General features: G+C 26.8%; 2 protein-coding genes across 2 annotated transcripts; one reads left to right on the forward strand and one right to left on the reverse strand.

The window, feature by feature from the left end:
* Nucleotides 1–757: 757 nt before the first annotated feature.
* Nucleotides 758–3,911, reverse strand: LOC130957952 (B3 domain-containing transcription factor VRN1-like). Its single transcript, XM_057884815.1, has 7 exons — nucleotides 3,803–3,911; nucleotides 3,111–3,194; nucleotides 2,607–2,757; nucleotides 2,044–2,500; nucleotides 1,842–1,880; nucleotides 1,392–1,537; nucleotides 758–1,141 (listed from the first exon to the last, which is right to left on the reverse strand). The coding sequence occupies exons 3-7, from the start codon at nucleotides 2,670–2,672 to the stop codon at nucleotides 893–895; spliced, it is 957 nt and encodes a 318-aa protein (XP_057740798.1). The 5' UTR covers nucleotides 2,673–2,757; nucleotides 3,111–3,194; nucleotides 3,803–3,911; the 3' UTR covers nucleotides 758–892.
* An 11,158-nt stretch (nucleotides 3,912–15,069) lies between these two features.
* Nucleotides 15,070–17,060, forward strand: LOC130956312 (B3 domain-containing transcription factor VRN1-like). Its single transcript, XM_057883351.1, has 4 exons — nucleotides 15,070–15,315; nucleotides 15,731–16,274; nucleotides 16,374–16,459; nucleotides 16,557–17,060. Exons 1-4 carry the CDS (start codon nucleotides 15,217–15,219, stop codon nucleotides 16,800–16,802), a joined length of 975 nt encoding a protein of 324 aa, XP_057739334.1. The 5' UTR covers nucleotides 15,070–15,216; the 3' UTR covers nucleotides 16,803–17,060.
* The last annotated feature ends 1,075 nt before the right edge of the window (nucleotides 17,061–18,135 follow it).

The raw sequence follows: 18,135 nt of genomic DNA on the forward strand, positions 1-18,135 counted from the left end.
AACCAAAAGGGTTTGTCTTTATAGGGTTTATCCGTTTAGGCATATTAATTCACTAATCTGAATAAATAAAGTTAATTTTATTTCATGCATTTCTAAAAAACTTAATTTTAATTTCTATAAAAAATTTATCTAGATATAAGTTCAAATATTTCCAAACCTATAACTAAAACATTTTAGTTTTATTCATTACTTGTATTTTTGGAATGAGTTTGAAAATTGGATATATTATTGATTGGTTATTCCATAAGAAGTTATTTAAAAATTTGACATCCACCTAGCCAGTATTTTTGTATAAAATGGTAAATATATAGTTTTTTATTTAAAAAAAAACTGTAAATAAAAGTGATATACCAAAAAGGACACTGTTAAAACATGCTCAGAACTCAGAAGTACAACATGGACACTCGTGAAGTGAAGCTTGTTAAATCTTAGACGTTAGATTCTCATACAGTAACTGTGATTCTCACATTTTAAGGACACTATAGTAAAATTGCGTCCTTCTTTTCAACTGTTGAAATTACTACCCTACCCTTTCTTTTGATATCCCTTCCCAGATTACTGATTAGCAGTGTTTGTTCAGCAAATATAAGGAAAAGCTAATTTCATTCAAACAGATTTGTTCCCTTTTTCCGGTTCCTATATAAATTGTTGCTAAACCCTTCACTTAAAAGCGTGTGATTTAAATTGAATGACTCAAATGCTGATATTCACATTCATCAAATCTTTAACATGAAAGGTAAAAAAATGCAGCCAATGACATGTAACAGGAAGATTATTACATGATGATGATATAAGTCCTCAGAGGTTTTGCAGATTACATTGGAAAAAAAAAGTGATACCTATTCAGAAAGTTAAGAAAACTAACACACTAGCAGAGTCCCAAATGGATTGCTTAGGAGTGAGATCTAAAGAAGTGAACATCAAACTCTGAATTTTTCATGTCGATCAGCTCAAAGATGCAAACATCTCCAGCTTGCAATTCACTTGCTTTAGCAAACAAGTTCCAACCAGTGGACAACCGGATTGATTCCTTTTTTGTTACATAAGGCAGCAACTTCAAAGGCCACAATTTATTTCTAAACCTTACCATGGCATACTGCTTTTGCTTGAGGTACTTTTTGACAAAGTCAATTGGTACATTCTGCATCAAAGTTACATTTTCTTTATAGATAACCAACTTATGACATGTAATAAACTCACAGCTGTAGTAATATACTCCTTCTGTTTCAAAATAAGTGTCTTTTCACTTTTTTGTTCATTGAAAAATTAATATATCTAGACAAACCCTTTATCCAAATACATTACTTTTTCAATGAATCGAAAATTGAATGCAACTTATTTTGAAACAGAGGGAGTATCTGTTTTATTACTTGATATTAACACCATCTTACCGGTCTGCTTTGGTCCAGAAATTTTTTCGTTACATTTATGATGAAAAACGGATTTTTTGAGGTGAATTTCTCAGCTTCCTTCAGAGTACCACTTGTTTCAGCGAGGGGACTTTTAACCTTTGAAGTTGTTTGAGTTTCCTTTCTATCTGTAGCATCCCAACAAATCCACATAGCTTAATAACACAATCAGTAGCATTTTTTAATTCAGATTTATCTAAACACTATGGTCCATACAAGTATCTACATAGTTATATGAATTTACCAATTAGGTGATGTACGGCGCAACAATTCTAAGCAACAATTCTTTTTTACCAAGTATCTACATAGCATTAATCCTCTTTTTTACTTTTGAAACAGCTAATGAACTTCTAAGCAACAATTCTTACTAATATATTTAAATTATCTGTTTGCTTTCTCCTGATTTCAATATTAGATAAGAAATTGATTTACCTTTAATGGAAATGCCATCCTTACTTTTATCTTCTTCATCTGTTTTTAAGAAATGAAAGTACAAACCATTACGTTGCAGAACAAGTTTTGGAAAGAAGAAGGAAGTTCTTTGAATGGAATAGGAAGACCAACAAGAATTGAACAACATGTTTATGTTAATGCATATTTGACCATCCGAAAAATAGAAGATGAAAATGCATACCACCATCTAATTCTTTTTCAATGGATGTTGATGTTGACTTCAAAAAACTTGTCCCTTGAGACTGATTACCATTCCTTTGGTTAAGCTGAGACTTTGGTGATTTCCTTCTATTGTTTTGTCGTTGAGGCATTTCATCGAACGCTTGAACTTCTTCATCACTGATCTCAATAATGTTAACCTTTTCTTGTTGATTAACATTGAAAGGATACTTTATTTCAAGGCCACTCTTGTCACAAATTTGAACCCCCAATTTGGAATTTCCATTATATTCAAACTTCAACACATGCCCATGATCTATAGAGTAATATGTAACAAACTCTTTCCAACCATTTTCAAACACAACATCAGCATCATGCATAGTCCAATCTACTTTCCATTCAGTTCCATTTGGAGGCTTGAGAAACACAGGCTTTGGTAAAGAAGCACCATATTTTCTACTGAAATTCTTTGGGAGTTTCTGCAAAGAACTTAATCAATGTTAGCATGCATAGTCAAACACTTCGAATTAATAAATGAAGAAAAAAAAAATAAGATGCTGCTTAGGTACGAATAAATATTCTTACAAGTATCCCTTGTTGAAGAGATTGTGAGATTATAACCTTGAAGAAACGGACTGGTTTGGATGTCATGGATGGTGTGTGAGAAACTGAGATAATTATTTTGTTTTACTAGGACTGGACCCGGTTTGTGACGGATCTTGCTGATTCAGGCCCACTGGATTGCATTTCCGGATTGCAACAGTACAATGTGCAATAATCCAACACCAAAGGGAAGGAAACACATTACAACACAACTATTGGAAATAAGATAGCATGATATAATGTGCTGTGTGACTTTAACCAATTCAAAAAAAAAAAAAAAAGAAGGAAAAAATTAGCATGCAATTATGCAATAAATGTTAAGGTTTACTTGTTCCATATTGATGATTATAAAATAAGATGTCAAAATTTTCAACTAAGAGTCGTTCCTTGAAAGACATACAAAATTTACTTTTCATCACATAACACAATCACAAATCAGAGGGACAAGAAGATCAAGCACACAACCCCTTGACCATGAAATATTACCTTATAGCTGTTCAACTGAGTTATTGCACTTAAAGAATGATGGCTGGGTCCCTTAAGCTGGTGAATTATTGGTACTTCAGCCTTCTAGCAATACGTGAGACAATAATTGAATCAGAAAAAAATTGAAAGAAAGTGGTTAATGGAAGTAACATCCTTAGCACAGAATAACACTTAATGAAGGAATGGAACTGGGGAAAAGAAGAAGACAGCATAGTAATTACAAAATATTAGGCAAATTTCAATATGTACACACATTATTACGGTCATAATTATATATCTAGAATCATCACCTTATTCAGGGATCTATGGTATACATGACATCTTGCAGCAGAAAATGGCTCAATCTTATGAAAGAGTGAAGTGGATTTTCAAGAGAGGAGTATGTACAACCAATACAGATTCTGGATTTGGGATCATGAAATCGAAGTAACATAAAAATTAAAAATACATAACTTAAAAGAACACCAAGATATCATTAAACATGATTCAATCGCCAGAGCTACTATTAGCTAGGTTCAGTTCAAAACGGTTTTTTTTTACTTTCTTTTTTTTTTATAAAATAAAATCGCATAAAAGATCAAGAAGCTTCTTCTCTCACCACGATCACAGAGAACACTGGAAGTTGAAAAACACACAGAGAAATGCACTAATCACATGCTTCACGTAAGGAAAGAGACTTGAAAAGTGATTACCTTAATTTGTTGTGTGGCGAAAGAATGTGGAAAATGGCGTGTTGAAATGCAGTGAGAGAGAGAGAGTTGTAATGGAATTGAACCAGAAAATGTGAGAGTGAAGTGGATCCGCGGGGGGTTTAATCTAGACTAGCACAAACACGGAAAGTAAATGTATTTATGAAAGAAAGAGGTGAATGAAGGCAAGAAAATGCTCATAAAGGAAACCATGCACTAAATTCTGTTGTCAGGAAGACATCTTATGAAAGAGCCAAAAAATAAAATATGACGTTGGTTATGTATTAAGGGTAGGATAGTAATTTAAATAACCATAAAAGCTGATGCAATAGAATTTTTTCTAAAATAAATAAAAAATCAATTATTTTAATTTCAATTTTCCGAATACATTTTTTTAAGAATGTGTTCCCCGCACCCACCCGCAAAATTCTATAATTTGATAGAATTCGTTCCATTCCGATGAACTTTATCTAAATTCTTTTTAAAATTATATTAAAAAAATACATAAGAGTATATAAAAGTATGATAGAATTCGTTCCATTCCGATGAACTTTATCTAAATTCTTTTTAAAATTATATTAAAAAAATACATAAGAGTATATAAAAGTATACGGTAAAAAATATATAGATATTACAAGAATAAATCATATTTAATAAAAAATTATATTATAAATTAAAAAATTATTGTTTTTCAAAGAAATGATTTATTTTTGTATATTCTTGTGTATTAGGTAGTATGTATTTTAGAGATGATAATAACAATAATTACTATTGACTGTTGTAAAATTTAAAAATTTGAGTCAACCAATTATTTTTTAAGAATTCAAAATAAAATTGGCAAGAAAATGCGATGAACTTCATAATTTATATGAAATTCGTTTAGGTGGGATAAACTCTATTAATATTATAGAGTTCATTTGAAAATTGCGGCAAATTTGCTTAAAATTGAAAAAAAAAACGTATCCTAATATTTAAAGTTTAATAATTTTTTTGAAAATAGTGTTTTTTTTAATTATTTTGGAAAAAAAAATTTTAATTTGTCCTTTTTTCTCATCAATAATTTGGTGTTCATAACACATTTAAATTGATAAAGTAGTTAATTCATTCGTCCACTTAAATAAATATTAAGAGTTTAAATTTTATATTGTGCATGCAACAATTTATTAATCTTTCGAACTTGTCCTGCCACGGATCAATATTTTATCTATAAACGAAACAAAAAAATATAATTTGGTGTCAATGTTTTATGATTTGATTTCTCAATTTGTGAATCAAGCTTCAACAGTTCTACTTCTACTATATCATTGCACTGCTCAATGTATTGAATATATTTTTCAAGAACACATCATTATATTGAGAGTACAACTTTACATTCTCCAAAGAATAAAACAAAATAATTACATTCTCAGTTTCTCGCACACCATCCATGACATCCAAACCAGTCCTTTTCTTTAAGATTATAATCTCAAAACCTCTTCAAAAAAAATACTATTTCTCAAAAAAACGACTTATTTATGTGTATTCTTATATATTATGTATCCTGAAAACAATAATAATAGTTAGTTGTCATAGATCATTGTAAAGTTTAAAAATTTATATAAAATTCGTCGAAGTGGGACAAACTCTATTAATATTGGGAACTGCGACAAACTTGTCTAAAATTAAAAAAAAAAACATATTCTGATATTTAAAGTTAAAATAATTTTTTTTAAAAAATAATATTTTTGTTGTTTATTTCAGAAAAAAATTTTGCAATTTACCCTTTTCGAGTGGTATCCATAACACATTTAGATTATTCGAGTGGTCAACTCATTTGTCCACTTAAATAAATACTGAGAGTTTAAATTTTATACTGTGCATGCAATAATTTATTAATCTATCAAGTTGGTCTTTAAATTAAATTTAGATCTACAACCAATTAATTCTTTATCTATGAGATTGAGTACCCTGAATAAGCAAAATAAAAAATATATAATTTGATGTCAATGTTTCATAATTTGATCTCTTAATTTGTGAATCAAGCTTCAATCGTTCTACTTCTACTATATCATTGCACTGCTCAATTTATTGAATATATTTTTCAAGAATACATCATTATATTGAGAGTACAACTTTACATTCTCCAAAAGAATCAATTAATCAATTTATAATATATAAAAATTAATATCATTTTTTTTATAATGCATTTAAATCATCTTTTCTTTATTAATTTATAATATATAAAAGTTAACGTCATCTTTTTTTTTTTTCAATCAATCTATCATTTGGTACTCTCGCTGAGAGGAAGCATGGCTTCCGATGAACTCTGGCAGCAAGAAATTGCCGCTCTGCAACGGAATCACGTGGAGGTTGCAAGTCACGTCTCCATGACGGCATCGCGTATGGACGGACTGGAGGACTCAGTGAGAGAAATCCGAAGCATGCTGTCGGAAGCACTAAAACTGAAGCAAGTAACACCAGTCGGTGATGAAGGCTCTTCACATCCTCGACATCAACAACAATTTTACCAATCTAGAAGTACAAAAGTTGATTTACCCATTTTTTATGGTGATAGTAATGTAGATGAATAGGTTTTTAAAGTGAAAGTATTTTGAACAGTTTGTGGTACCTGAGGAGATGAGACTGAAAATGATTTTCTTCCATTTGTCTGGAACTGCTTATGCCTGGTATCGTTGGGGGGTTAATAATAACATTGCATATACTTGGAAGTCTTTTTTGGATGCATTACTTGTTAGGTTTGGACGGAACTAGTACTATGACTCCAAGGCTGCTCTCAAAGAGTTGAAGTAAACAAGTACCGTAACAGAATATAAGGACAATTTGAAAATCTTACCAATCAGGTTACTGGACTCAGTGAGCACTGGGTGGTGTCATTATTTATTGCTGGCCTTCAAGAGTACCTAAAATGCAAATTATTGTTAGCTAAACCGACATCATATATTCATGCCGTTTCATTAACAAAGATATATGAACAGAAGTATGCAACCAATTCAAATCTGAAATCTATCAGTCACACTGTACTAAACCTATCCAAACTAGCCTCATTAATTCCTCCCTAAATCGATTCTCGACAAACAAGTCATCCAACCTTATTCCCATTTCTTTCTCCCACACACAGCCAAACACTAATACTAGAAACCTCATATCAATACACCCCCCTTTTAAGAAATTTCAGCAGCTGAAATTAAGATGAAGAGAGACAAAGGTCTCTATTACTATTGTGAGGAAAAGTGGTCATCAAGACATAAATATAAAATTTCTTGTTATTTATTGATTGGAGAGGAAGAAATGCACGAGATCTTGAAGGAATCGGAGCCTGAATTGATTCAACCTCTGGGTGTTGAGGTGCCGATTGTAATGGATGAAAGATTTTGTTAGTAAATGAGAAATAGGGTGCAAAACAGAGGATTATTTTTTAAGGCTGAGCTGGAGAATTAGTTAGAGGGGTTTTATAAAGAAGAAGAATCATTTCCGTTACGGGAGGTATTTTTGATACGTACTCTCGAGGTACTCCTGGAGTTTATATCTGACTCGAAAAGGGAATTATCTTTGACACTCTCTCTTCCATCTTTTTTCAATTTCATTCAGTCATAATAATAATAATAATCTATACACTTTTTTCTACAACTTAATTGTTACATTCTCATATTATTCTGTATTATCTTCTATCATTTGACTTGGTAAAAGATGAAAATCAATCAATCACTATTGAATAAAATAAAATATTTTAAAAAAATTAAAACAAAAAACTTTGATTTATTATTATTCAATTGAAACATCAAATACTAATTAAAGGCAATAAACATACATTAAAAATGTCATAATAATAATTATAAAAAATTTCAGTTACAAATATTCAAATTTTACAACTTATACATATTAAGATTTTTACTATTCTTCATTTCTTAATCTCTCATACTAATTGTAAAAGATTTCTTAAATTTAATATAACATCTTTATTTACAAACAAAAAAACATAAGAAAAGACAAAGTGTAGCGATGAATGCAAAACTAAAAATGAAAAAAAAAATGAAAATATAATTTATATAACTCTAATATAAATGACGCATATCTTTTTTAAAAATAAATAGATTTAAAATCTATTTATAATATGTTCTCTAACATATTTTTAATATAATATTTATTAAAATACACTATATAATATAAATAATTTATTTCTCTGCCCATTATCCGGTCTCTCTGGTTTTTCTATAATAAAAATAGATAGATGAATGGATAGATAGAAGATTTATTTATTTATTTATTTATTTCATGAAGTTATTTATTTTGCTTGTAGCCGTGCATTATTGTGAAAAATGTGGGTGTTAGACAAAAATGTGAAAACAATTTTTTTTGAGGATGAAAAAATCGGACCATCCGATTTTTTTGTAAAAAAAATTAAGCTTACTAATCGAACAGTTCGATTAGTTTGGAAGAGGAAATTTAAATTTTGGTAAACTTCGATTTGTGTACTTCAATTTTTTTTAGTTAAATATAAATCGAATGGTGCGATTTGTATACTCAAAAATTTGACAATCCAATTTTTACTTCTGACACCACAGTTATGTAAAGTACCTATACATTTTATATATGCGTTTTACACCGTTCTTCTGCCACATCTAAATTAAAAAATGTACATAGAAGCACATTAGAATAAGTTTTTTTTTTGTTGAAATAATTATTTTTTAATTTATAATATAAAAAATATTTATAGTTTATTTTTATTTACCTGTTTATTTTTTGAAGATGACGTAATGATCGTTATTGTCGTCAACGTTAAAACAATTATGCTTGTTGTACGTGTATTTTTCGGTGAAGTTTGTTGGGATACCACAATTTTTATAAAATTACAGTCATAGAAATTCACATATGGGTGCGGCAAACTCATTCTAAAAAATATGTATTCAAAAAATTAAAACTAAAATAATTTATTTTTAAAAATAATATTTTTTTATGATAAAAACTCAAGTGCAGTGGACTTCATGTGAAATAATAAAAAGTTGTTAGATAAAAATTTAGTCAAATCAATCAAATTATTTAACAATTTTTAACTATTAACTTCACATGATTGTACCTAAATTTTTACTTTTCTTTTTATTTGTTTCAAGAAAAATCTTATTTCATCCCAGTTTTTAAGGTTACTTAAATTACTATCTACCCTTAATAAATAACAATAAATAACAATAAATAACCAGCGTCATCTTTTTTGACTAAGTTCTTTTTGACAGCGGACTTTAGTGCAGGTTTCCTCTATTTTTTTTGACTCTTTCATAAATTCCTTTTGACACCGGAATTTAATGCATGTTTCCTCTGATCCGTTTCTTCAAGAATTTTCTCACAAAAGGCCTCTAAAATGGAATTCTTTGTGAGCATTTTCTTGCCTTCAATCCTCTCTTTTTTTCATAAACACATTCACTTTACGTGTTTGTGCTAATAACTAGATTGAACTCGCATGGGTTCCACGAAATTAATTTTTATATAAAAAAAATATTTATTAAAAAAATCTTAAAAATTAATATTAAATTTAAATAAAATTAAATTAAATTATATATTTTAATATTTAAAAGAGTTTATCCTTTAATACATATGTTTAATAAACTTAATACTATAATACAAGAATGAAGTTATTAATATTAAATTAAATTGATAGATAAATTTTCGTGAAATAAAATTTATTATTTAAAAAAAATATATTTTATTAGAATTTAGATCATTGATATAAATTAACAATTTTATACTATGTTTTTTTATAATTAGATAATTTAATATATAAAAGTATGATATTAATACTAGATTAATTATATAAATATTATTTTTTATAGTTGTATAAACGTGTTTTAAAATATATATATATTTTTTGTGTTATTACATAGATGACATCACAATTTTATATGAAACGTAAAAACTTATTTGTCATTTTGGGTTTTTTTTATATATTATAATAGATAATAGATAATAGATTATAAATAGGATAAAGTATTAAATTGGTAGTCAAAAATTCAAATTAGACCCATAGGTAGTTTGTTAAAGGTTTAATTACTCTATCAGTCCTTATATTTATTCATTTATTAAATTTTCAATCAGATTCTTATATTTTTTTAATTGAGTTCTTATATTATATCAGATTTTGTAATTAAGTTTCTGTCGTGACAAAAACATTAAAATTAAGAGAATATAATAAATATGCGTAACATTTAATTGAATATTTTGTATAGTTTAATAGAATATTTTGTTAATTCTAATGAATTATAACTTAAATGGCATAGTCGCTTCATACTCAATTAAGAGGTTGCGGATTCGAGTCTTCTATCTTTGATAAAAAAAAATACTTAATTACAAAATCTAATATGATATAAAATTCAATTAAAAAAATATATAAATCTAATTAAAAATTTAATAAAATTATAAAGATCGACAAAATATATAGTAAAAATTTTATAAAAAAAGAGTTAGTCACTTTTTAAAAAAATATGATATTCTTTTGTTGTTTCTTAACGTTTTTAAATATTAGTTATTTTAGTTCGTGATATAAATGTTTTGGTACCATTTAATTGACATTACCTAAGAAATATTGTGGGGATTTGCTAAATCTAGTGTATGCCAACTCAAGTCTTCAGATTATAATGATCAAAATTGAATTGAATCTCTGGTCTAATCAAATTTTGAGACCGTTTTAACTTGAAAATAAATAAAAACTAGTTAAAATAAGTGAAAATCGATCAAATTAAGTGAAGGATTAATCTCTACATATAAGTATTTTGCGCTTACAAATTTTATAAGTTTGAAGAGAACGAAAATCACTAAATGCGTTGTTTATGTTACATGCCTCCTTAACAGACTTTTAAATTAATTCAAATCAATTAACACGTAAATATATAACTTCTATTTTTTAAAAGATTGTATTTCTTTTTTTGAATTTTTTACAAAATTTGTTGGATCTCCTTCTTGTTTCGTTTTTTTTTTCGATTTTCATAATTTCTGAAATCAAACTTTGAAATTGTTTTGAAAATAATGAAACTTCAGAAATGCACCCAAACGATTACAGAAATACACATAAACGGTTATAGAAAGGATTACAAAAATACACCCAAACGATTACAGAAATACATCTAAAGAATTACAGAAATACACCTAAAGGATTTAAGAAATACACCCAAAACATGGGGAAGATAGTATATTTCTTCTTGAAATCTTTTAATGTTTTGCTGGTTAAGGATAAGAAAGAACAGTAAAACTTAAATAATGTTTCTTCTCTTTTTTTCTGGTGATTTTTTATGAAAATTTGTATCTTTTCTTCTTAATTTCTTCTTCTATTCGTGAGAAGTTGGAACGTGTCTTCAGAATCGTAATTTATTTTAGTTGTCGCTTGAATACAATTTGTATTTTGATTGAGGAATAAGAGGAATAATGTGTCATAATAAATACGTTAGACTTATATAACTTGTAAATTCAAAAAACTTGTATATATAACAAATCTCTTAAGTAAAATTCGATAACAATCGGTTCAATCTAATAATACATATGACATAAGAAATGCTAATAATGCATGTTACAGATGTTAAATCTTAACCATCACTCTTATGTAGAAAAAATTAAACTTATAAAGACTATACTCAAAATGAAAGGTTAGGATTTACTGTAAATTATTTTTAAATAAAAAATTATTAAAACAGACATCAATTTAAATATTTTTTATACTATTTTATCATCTTAATTTAAATACTTAAATAAATTTTATTAATTAATTTTATAATAAAACTAATATTTATTTACTATATTAAAATAACATATAAAAATTAACAAAATATATTTTATTAGTTATGAATAATTTTTTATTTAATTTATCTTTTTAAATAAGATCATAATCTATATTATAAAAAATTATAATAAAATATAATATACGAGTATTATAATTATAAATTTTACAAAATTGAATAAAAAATAAAAAATTTCAACCAAAACAAAAATATTTAAAATAAATAACAGTAAATGAAAAAAAATTAATATGAACAAACAAACAATAAGAATGGCAAAATAATAATAATAATATACATGAAAAATCAGAATACTAACAAAAATAATATAAAAATTATTTATTATATAAATAAAATAAATACAATAAAAAATAAAAATATGAAAGAGAGTATTATAAATTTTATAACGTCAAACAAAAAAAATATTATCTAATTTTTTTAGTATTACCAGTGCTCTTTTAATTTAGTATTATTTTAAATTATAAATTTTTATTATTTATGATTCTATTGTTACTTATAAATAATTTTTCATTTACAAAATTTTAATAATAAATATAGTATATAATAATTACAATTATAAATTTTACAGAAACAAATAAAAATTAAATTTTTTATACAAAACAAATATACAGTACATCAAAAAATAGAAAAAAAACTCATACAGATGAGAAACAATAAAAGTTTCATAAAACTAATAATATATATCATATGAACAAAAAATATAAAAATTAAAATACTAAAGAAAATACTAAAAATAATAAAATATTAAAATATTAATCTTGTCCGTGATTGAAATAAATCTAAAATATTTTGATGAAAAAAAAAGTTAAAACGAAAAATTAAAAAAATTACTGTGAAGCCATAAAGATAATAATTACTAGTATTTTTTTATAGAATAAAATAAAGAGTAAAATGAATAAAAAAATTATTTAATTTTTTAACAGTAACCATCAATATACAATTATACATGCAGAAACAACAAATTTTAATTTCATATAAACGTGATATTCAAAAGCAGAATCACTTCTGTATTCAAAAAAATAAAAAATTAACAAAAATAAAAATAAAATGTTTACAAAGATTCAAATACACTTCTCTTATTTTCAACACATTTATCAAACACACCAGCATTTATTGACTAAATAGTAAATATAGTCATATAGATTTACTGATTCCTACACATAGAAAAGTGAACCTCTTTGGAAAAGAGAATACATAGATTAATTAGATTCTACCTACTTTTAAGTTTTGACTCGCATTTATTGTACATGGCAGTGGAAACAGCATTATTTATCAAGTGATTACTCACATGAAGATTTTTTTTACGTGAAAATGAATTGAAAATTATTAAATAATTCATATAATATATATTAAATCTAAACTATTATCTTTAATTAAAAATATTTTTATATAAATAGTCGCCTTACTTATAACCATAAAAACCATTATATTATTTTCTGTCTTATTTTGGAGTCCAGTGACATTATTCCATGTACTATGCTTAGTGGTCCTATCATTTTATTCTTCTTTATAGCATTGTGGCCAACAAGAAATTTCAGAGCATTGTTATACGTTAAAAATATTATATGCATGCCAGCTTTATCATTTCAGAGATAGAAGCGACACTGTTGAAGGCTTGAAGCTGATTCAGAGGTGAATTATTGATTAGAGGAAAGGGTGGATTCCATTCCATACCAACTTCACATGTTACTTAAAAGTACGATCTTACCCTTAAGAAATTAGCATTGTCATTATTTTGTTCGAGATTCTTTAATGTGAATTTTGTTTATCTAAATTACTTAAGAATGAAAATAGAAAAAAGTGGAATTTAACATTTAAATACATACAAAAAATATTATTTTATATTTTTTATTTTTTTTTGTCTAAAGTATTTAAAAATAAAAAAAACGTAAGACTTAATTATATTTAAAATTTAAGCGTATAAAAGGAGTCTTATTTTATTCATTTTTAATTTTTTGTTTAAATTACTTAAAAGTAAATATAAAAAAGAGTAAAATATAATTTCTATCTTTAATGTTTGTGATAAGTCATAAAGTTGTCTTTAACGTTTTAATCGTCTTATTTAAGTCACTAATGTTTTAAATTTGGCTCAATGCCGTTAACAACTTAAATAGAACGAAAACGTTGGGGACAAAAACGATACACAAAAATAAATTTTAATTTTATCTTTCAATAATATCAATTTTTTACTGTATATAATATTCAATTATTTTTTAATCACATCTAAGTAATTACACTTAATCACATTACTTTCATTCTAAATAATTTTTTTATATTTTTATATTAACTTATAACTTAGTGTAAAATTATAAAAGAATAAATTTATTTAGAATAAAAATAATATGATTAAATGTAATTTACTTAAACGTGATTAAAAAATAATTGAATATTATGAAGTAGGAGTGTTCAAATCCAAACTGATCCAAATTAAACTGCTCATCATCCAATTCAATCTAAACCGAAAACTGATTAAAACCGCACTAATTCGGATGTGATTGGATTCTGTTTTTTTCAAACCGCTGGATCGGATCGGATTTTGGATCTACTTTTCATAACCGATCCAATCTAACCAAACCGCACAATGTGCTATAATATTATTATTTTATTATTATATTTACAATTATACTTATAATATGTTCAATTTTTTATATATTTTTATATTATTCATGTATTATTATTATTTAATAAATATTTTATGTTCAAGATGTTATTTATTTATTTATTTTAACTAACCTATAATTTTATTTCTATTGTTATATTATTGTTGGCTTTTTAATATATTGTTGAGACTTGTTATGTCATTGTTGATTATTTAAAATTTGATTTTGAGACTTGTTATTTGTATTTAATTTTTTAATTTATAAAACCGCAAATTCAATCCCATCAAAACCGCTTGAAATTGGATCGGATCGGGTCGGATTTAAAAAAAAAACATCCAATCCAAATGGCACCGCAAGTAAAATTAGTATTCGGATCGGATGAATTTTTAACTCAAAACCAATCCAAACCGCACTGCGAACACCCCTACTATGTACAGAAAAAATTGATATTATTAAAGGATAAAACCAAAATTTATTTCTATGTTTCGTTTTTGTCCCCAACGTTTTCGTCCTATTTAAGTCCCTAATGTTTTAAAATCGTCTCAATTTTGTCTCGCCGTCAATTCTATTAACGAATTCCTAACGGCAGAATAACATTGAGTTAATTTTGAAATATTTGGGACCTTTAAAACTTATCCCAAATGTTGGAAACAAAACCGATACTATAAAAAGTCTTAATTTTTTATTTTTTTATCTAAATTACTTAAAAATAAAAATAAAAAAGAGTAAAACTCAAAATTAAGTCTGAAATTTAAGTGCATAAAAGGAATTTTATCTTCTTCTTACTTAGAATTATGTCTAAAATTTAAGTATTTTTAAATTTTTGTCTAAATTATTTAAAAAAAATTAATAAAAAAAATAAGACTCAAAGTCTGAACTTGAGAGAGGAACTTATTTTGTTCTTACCCAAAATTGTGTCTGAAATTCAGGCGTACAAAGATCCTTATTTTGGTTTTTTTCAGATGCTGTCTTCTTAGTTAGAGAGATCCACTGAAGAAGAAGAACATCCATGGCTGTAATTCTGTGAACAAGAAGAGCATCCATGGCTTCCTCTAGCTTCCAAAAAAACAAGCATCCTCTTTTCACTGTGATCCGTTTCTTCAAGATTATTCTCAGAAAAAGCCTTGATGATGGATATCTTGTGAGAATTTCCTTCCCTTCCTGTCCTCTTTTTTTTCTTTCACTTTTTTTTTTTGTTTAACAAATACAAAATTTTTCATTTGTACTTCTTGTGTTTCACTATTTTTGTCAAATTTTCCATGCGAGGTAACAACAACACACATGCATGGTTTCTTTTCTTACCAGCATAGTATATGCTCCTCAATATTTATGCTTTTTAGTTGAGTTTTTTATTGTTAGCTAGTTAGTTAGTTAGTTAGAGCAGTAACTGAATCAACAAAGCTACTGTTAGGAAAGGATAATTCTTAGAAGGTTGTTAACATGTTGAGTGATACAAATAGAGTGAATGGAATCAATTTCTGTTTATCTTGCCAGGTTTGTGTTAGATTGAGTTTTGATAATTATGGTTACCAACAACAGTTTCATTGACATTGCAGAAAATACCAATCACGTTCAGTAGGAAACATGGTAATAATATGCCAAATCCAGTGTATCTGAAGCCTCCAGATGGCACTCAATGGAAAATACATTGGACTAATAATGGTGATGAGATTCTGTTTCAAAAGGGTTGGAAAGAGTTTGCTACATTTTACACTTTGGATAATGGTCATTTGTTGTGGTTCAAGTACAATGGAACTTCTAACATCAAAGTAAACATATTCGACATGAGTGGCCTCGAAATTGAGTATACTTCCAATGGCCGAATCGGTGATGATAACTTGGTTGAGACTTTGGAGGAACCGCCGCCACGAAGGGGCCGAGGCCGGCCAAAGAAGAAAGTGATAGCAGAACCAAAGCAATCATGTCCTTCTACAAGTAAAAAAATGAAAAGAGCCATCAAAACTAAAGACATGGATAAAAGCCCCAATACACAAAACTTGAAGCAGCATGTCAAGATCAAGATTGAAGAAGATAGTCAATCTGAAGAGACAGCAGATATTAAGCAGCCAATAGTTCAATGTGCCAGACCAGATATAGATGGTCTGTTTCATGATCTCATCATTCTTTCATTTTTTTATTCTACTGATTTTGTTTAACTTTTCATATTTTCTTTGTGGCTAAAATGCATAAATACCTTAGTTATTAGAGAAGCAAGGAAGTTCAAGTCAAAAAATCCTTCTTTCGTGATAAAGATTAGGCAAAAGCACCAAGCAGGATCACCAGCAGTAAGTTGATTCATTTATCTCTGTGCAAACTTTGTATGTCATGCAAAATTGAGACTGTTGTGAACCATAATGATGAAATATTCTGATATGATTGTAGAGTCTTCCAGTTTGCTTCTTCAGAATGTACTTCGAGAACACGAAGCAGTCTGCAACTCTACATGTTGGAAAGAAGCAGTGGCATGCAACATTGATCTATTATCCATATAAGAAGAGTGCCATTATCTCTAATTGGCGCTTGTTCGTTAAAGAAAATAACATAAAAGCCGGAGATGTTTGTATCTTTGAGCTCATTAACAGACAAGATCCAGAGCTTAAGGTTCATATTCGTCGAAGCCATGATTAGCGAATGACAATGCTTGTGTTGCAGATCAATGGTGTATGTTCAGGGATCAAGAGTTTTCATCACACCTAAATGGTTGCATTGAAGTGATATCTCCTTACTACCATAACTAGAAATGTATCAGTGATCAATGCAGAAACAACACATATAGAATTAGAGACTGTTGGTAGTATAAGATGTTATTTGGACAAAGTACCTAATCAAAAGTTATCCAACTACTTATTTTCAAAGCAATTATGGTTTGAATCCTATTTCACTCATTCTCCCTCATTTATCATACTTATTGGTTTTTAGAAAGTTACTAATTATTTGCAGAGTTGCAGTAATTACATAAAAAAATCCAATGTAAATAACTTTTAATGAGTGTATAACTTTTTTTTAATTCATTGTATTGGACTAATTGATAAAAGTTCATTTCGCTTAGTTTACGTAAGATATACTTGCATACTCATAAGTTCTGTCAAATTTTATGTGAATATGTCCATTACAATACACAATCTTGTGTATGAAATAAGATCCATAGGTACTTTTCTAATTTCTGGTTTATAGTGAGAACAACACTGCAACAATTACCTAAAATGCTTCACAACTTTCATATAAAAAAATTACAAATTTAATAAATATCAATGTTTATATATAAAAGTATATTAATTAAAATCGAAAAATAGCAATAAAATCTTTTTAAAAATTTTAAGATAATTTCTTACTACACGCTATTTAATCTTTTCAAAATATAGAATACATTGAGTGATTTTTTGTATAATATTCATAAGAGGTTAAAAATTATAAATGCCCCTTTTTATAACAAAAAATCATGAAATTTAATATCCCACACTAATTTTATGTTATTTCACAACTTACTATAACCAATCCATTTTATATGTATAAAATACCAATATTGATATTTGATACAAAATGAATGAGACCTCAAATAGAAAAGCACTTGAAATCATTATAATTGCATTTCATTGATTGACCATACAAAGATAATTAAGGTATTATCACTTCTACTTCCATAACAAAAAAAATTAGTCTAAAATCTAATACGTTTGTCTATTAATTATTTTAATCATTTTAAATTCTAAAAATTTATTATTCATGCAAACGTTTTTTATTAAATTAAAATGTCAAAATTTTTAATTATTATAGAAAAAAATTATTCTAAAATTTAAAATACTACAAATCATCAAATTATGTTCACATATAAAACACTCAATTGATTTTTCTTTAAAAAACTCATTTGCCTATAAATTAGTAATAAAATATATGATTGACTTTCTCTAACAATAACTGAAATATTTTACATAATATACTAAAAATACCAGTAGAAAAATAT

This window comes from Arachis stenosperma, chromosome 10 (genome assembly GCF_014773155.1).
Source record: "Arachis stenosperma cultivar V10309 chromosome 10, arast.V10309.gnm1.PFL2, whole genome shotgun sequence".
Classification (NCBI taxonomy): Eukaryota; Viridiplantae; Streptophyta; class Magnoliopsida; order Fabales; family Fabaceae; genus Arachis; species Arachis stenosperma.

Bases quoted from the DNA above. Each gene is read 5' to 3' on its own strand.
- LOC130957952 (XM_057884815.1), bottom strand. From the start codon at position 2,672: ATGACATCCAAACCAGTCCGTTTCTTCAAGGTTATAATCTCACAATCT. The intron at 2,501-2,606 runs GTAAGAATATTT...AGTTCTTTGCAG, and splicing joins CTCTTCAACAAGGGATACTT to AAACTCCCAAAGAATTTCAG. The intron at 1,142-1,391 runs GTAAGATGGTGT...ACTTTGATGCAG, and splicing joins TTCTGGACCAAAGCAGACCG to AATGTACCAATTGACTTTGT.
- LOC130956312 (XM_057883351.1), top strand. From the start codon at position 15,217: ATGGCTTCCTCTAGCTTCCAAAAAAACAAGCATCCTCTTTTCACTGTG. The intron at 15,316-15,730 runs GTGAGAATTTCC...TTGACATTGCAG, and splicing joins GCCTTGATGATGGATATCTT to AAAATACCAATCACGTTCAG. The intron at 16,460-16,556 runs GTAAGTTGATTC...ATATGATTGTAG, and splicing joins ACCAAGCAGGATCACCAGCA to AGTCTTCCAGTTTGCTTCTT.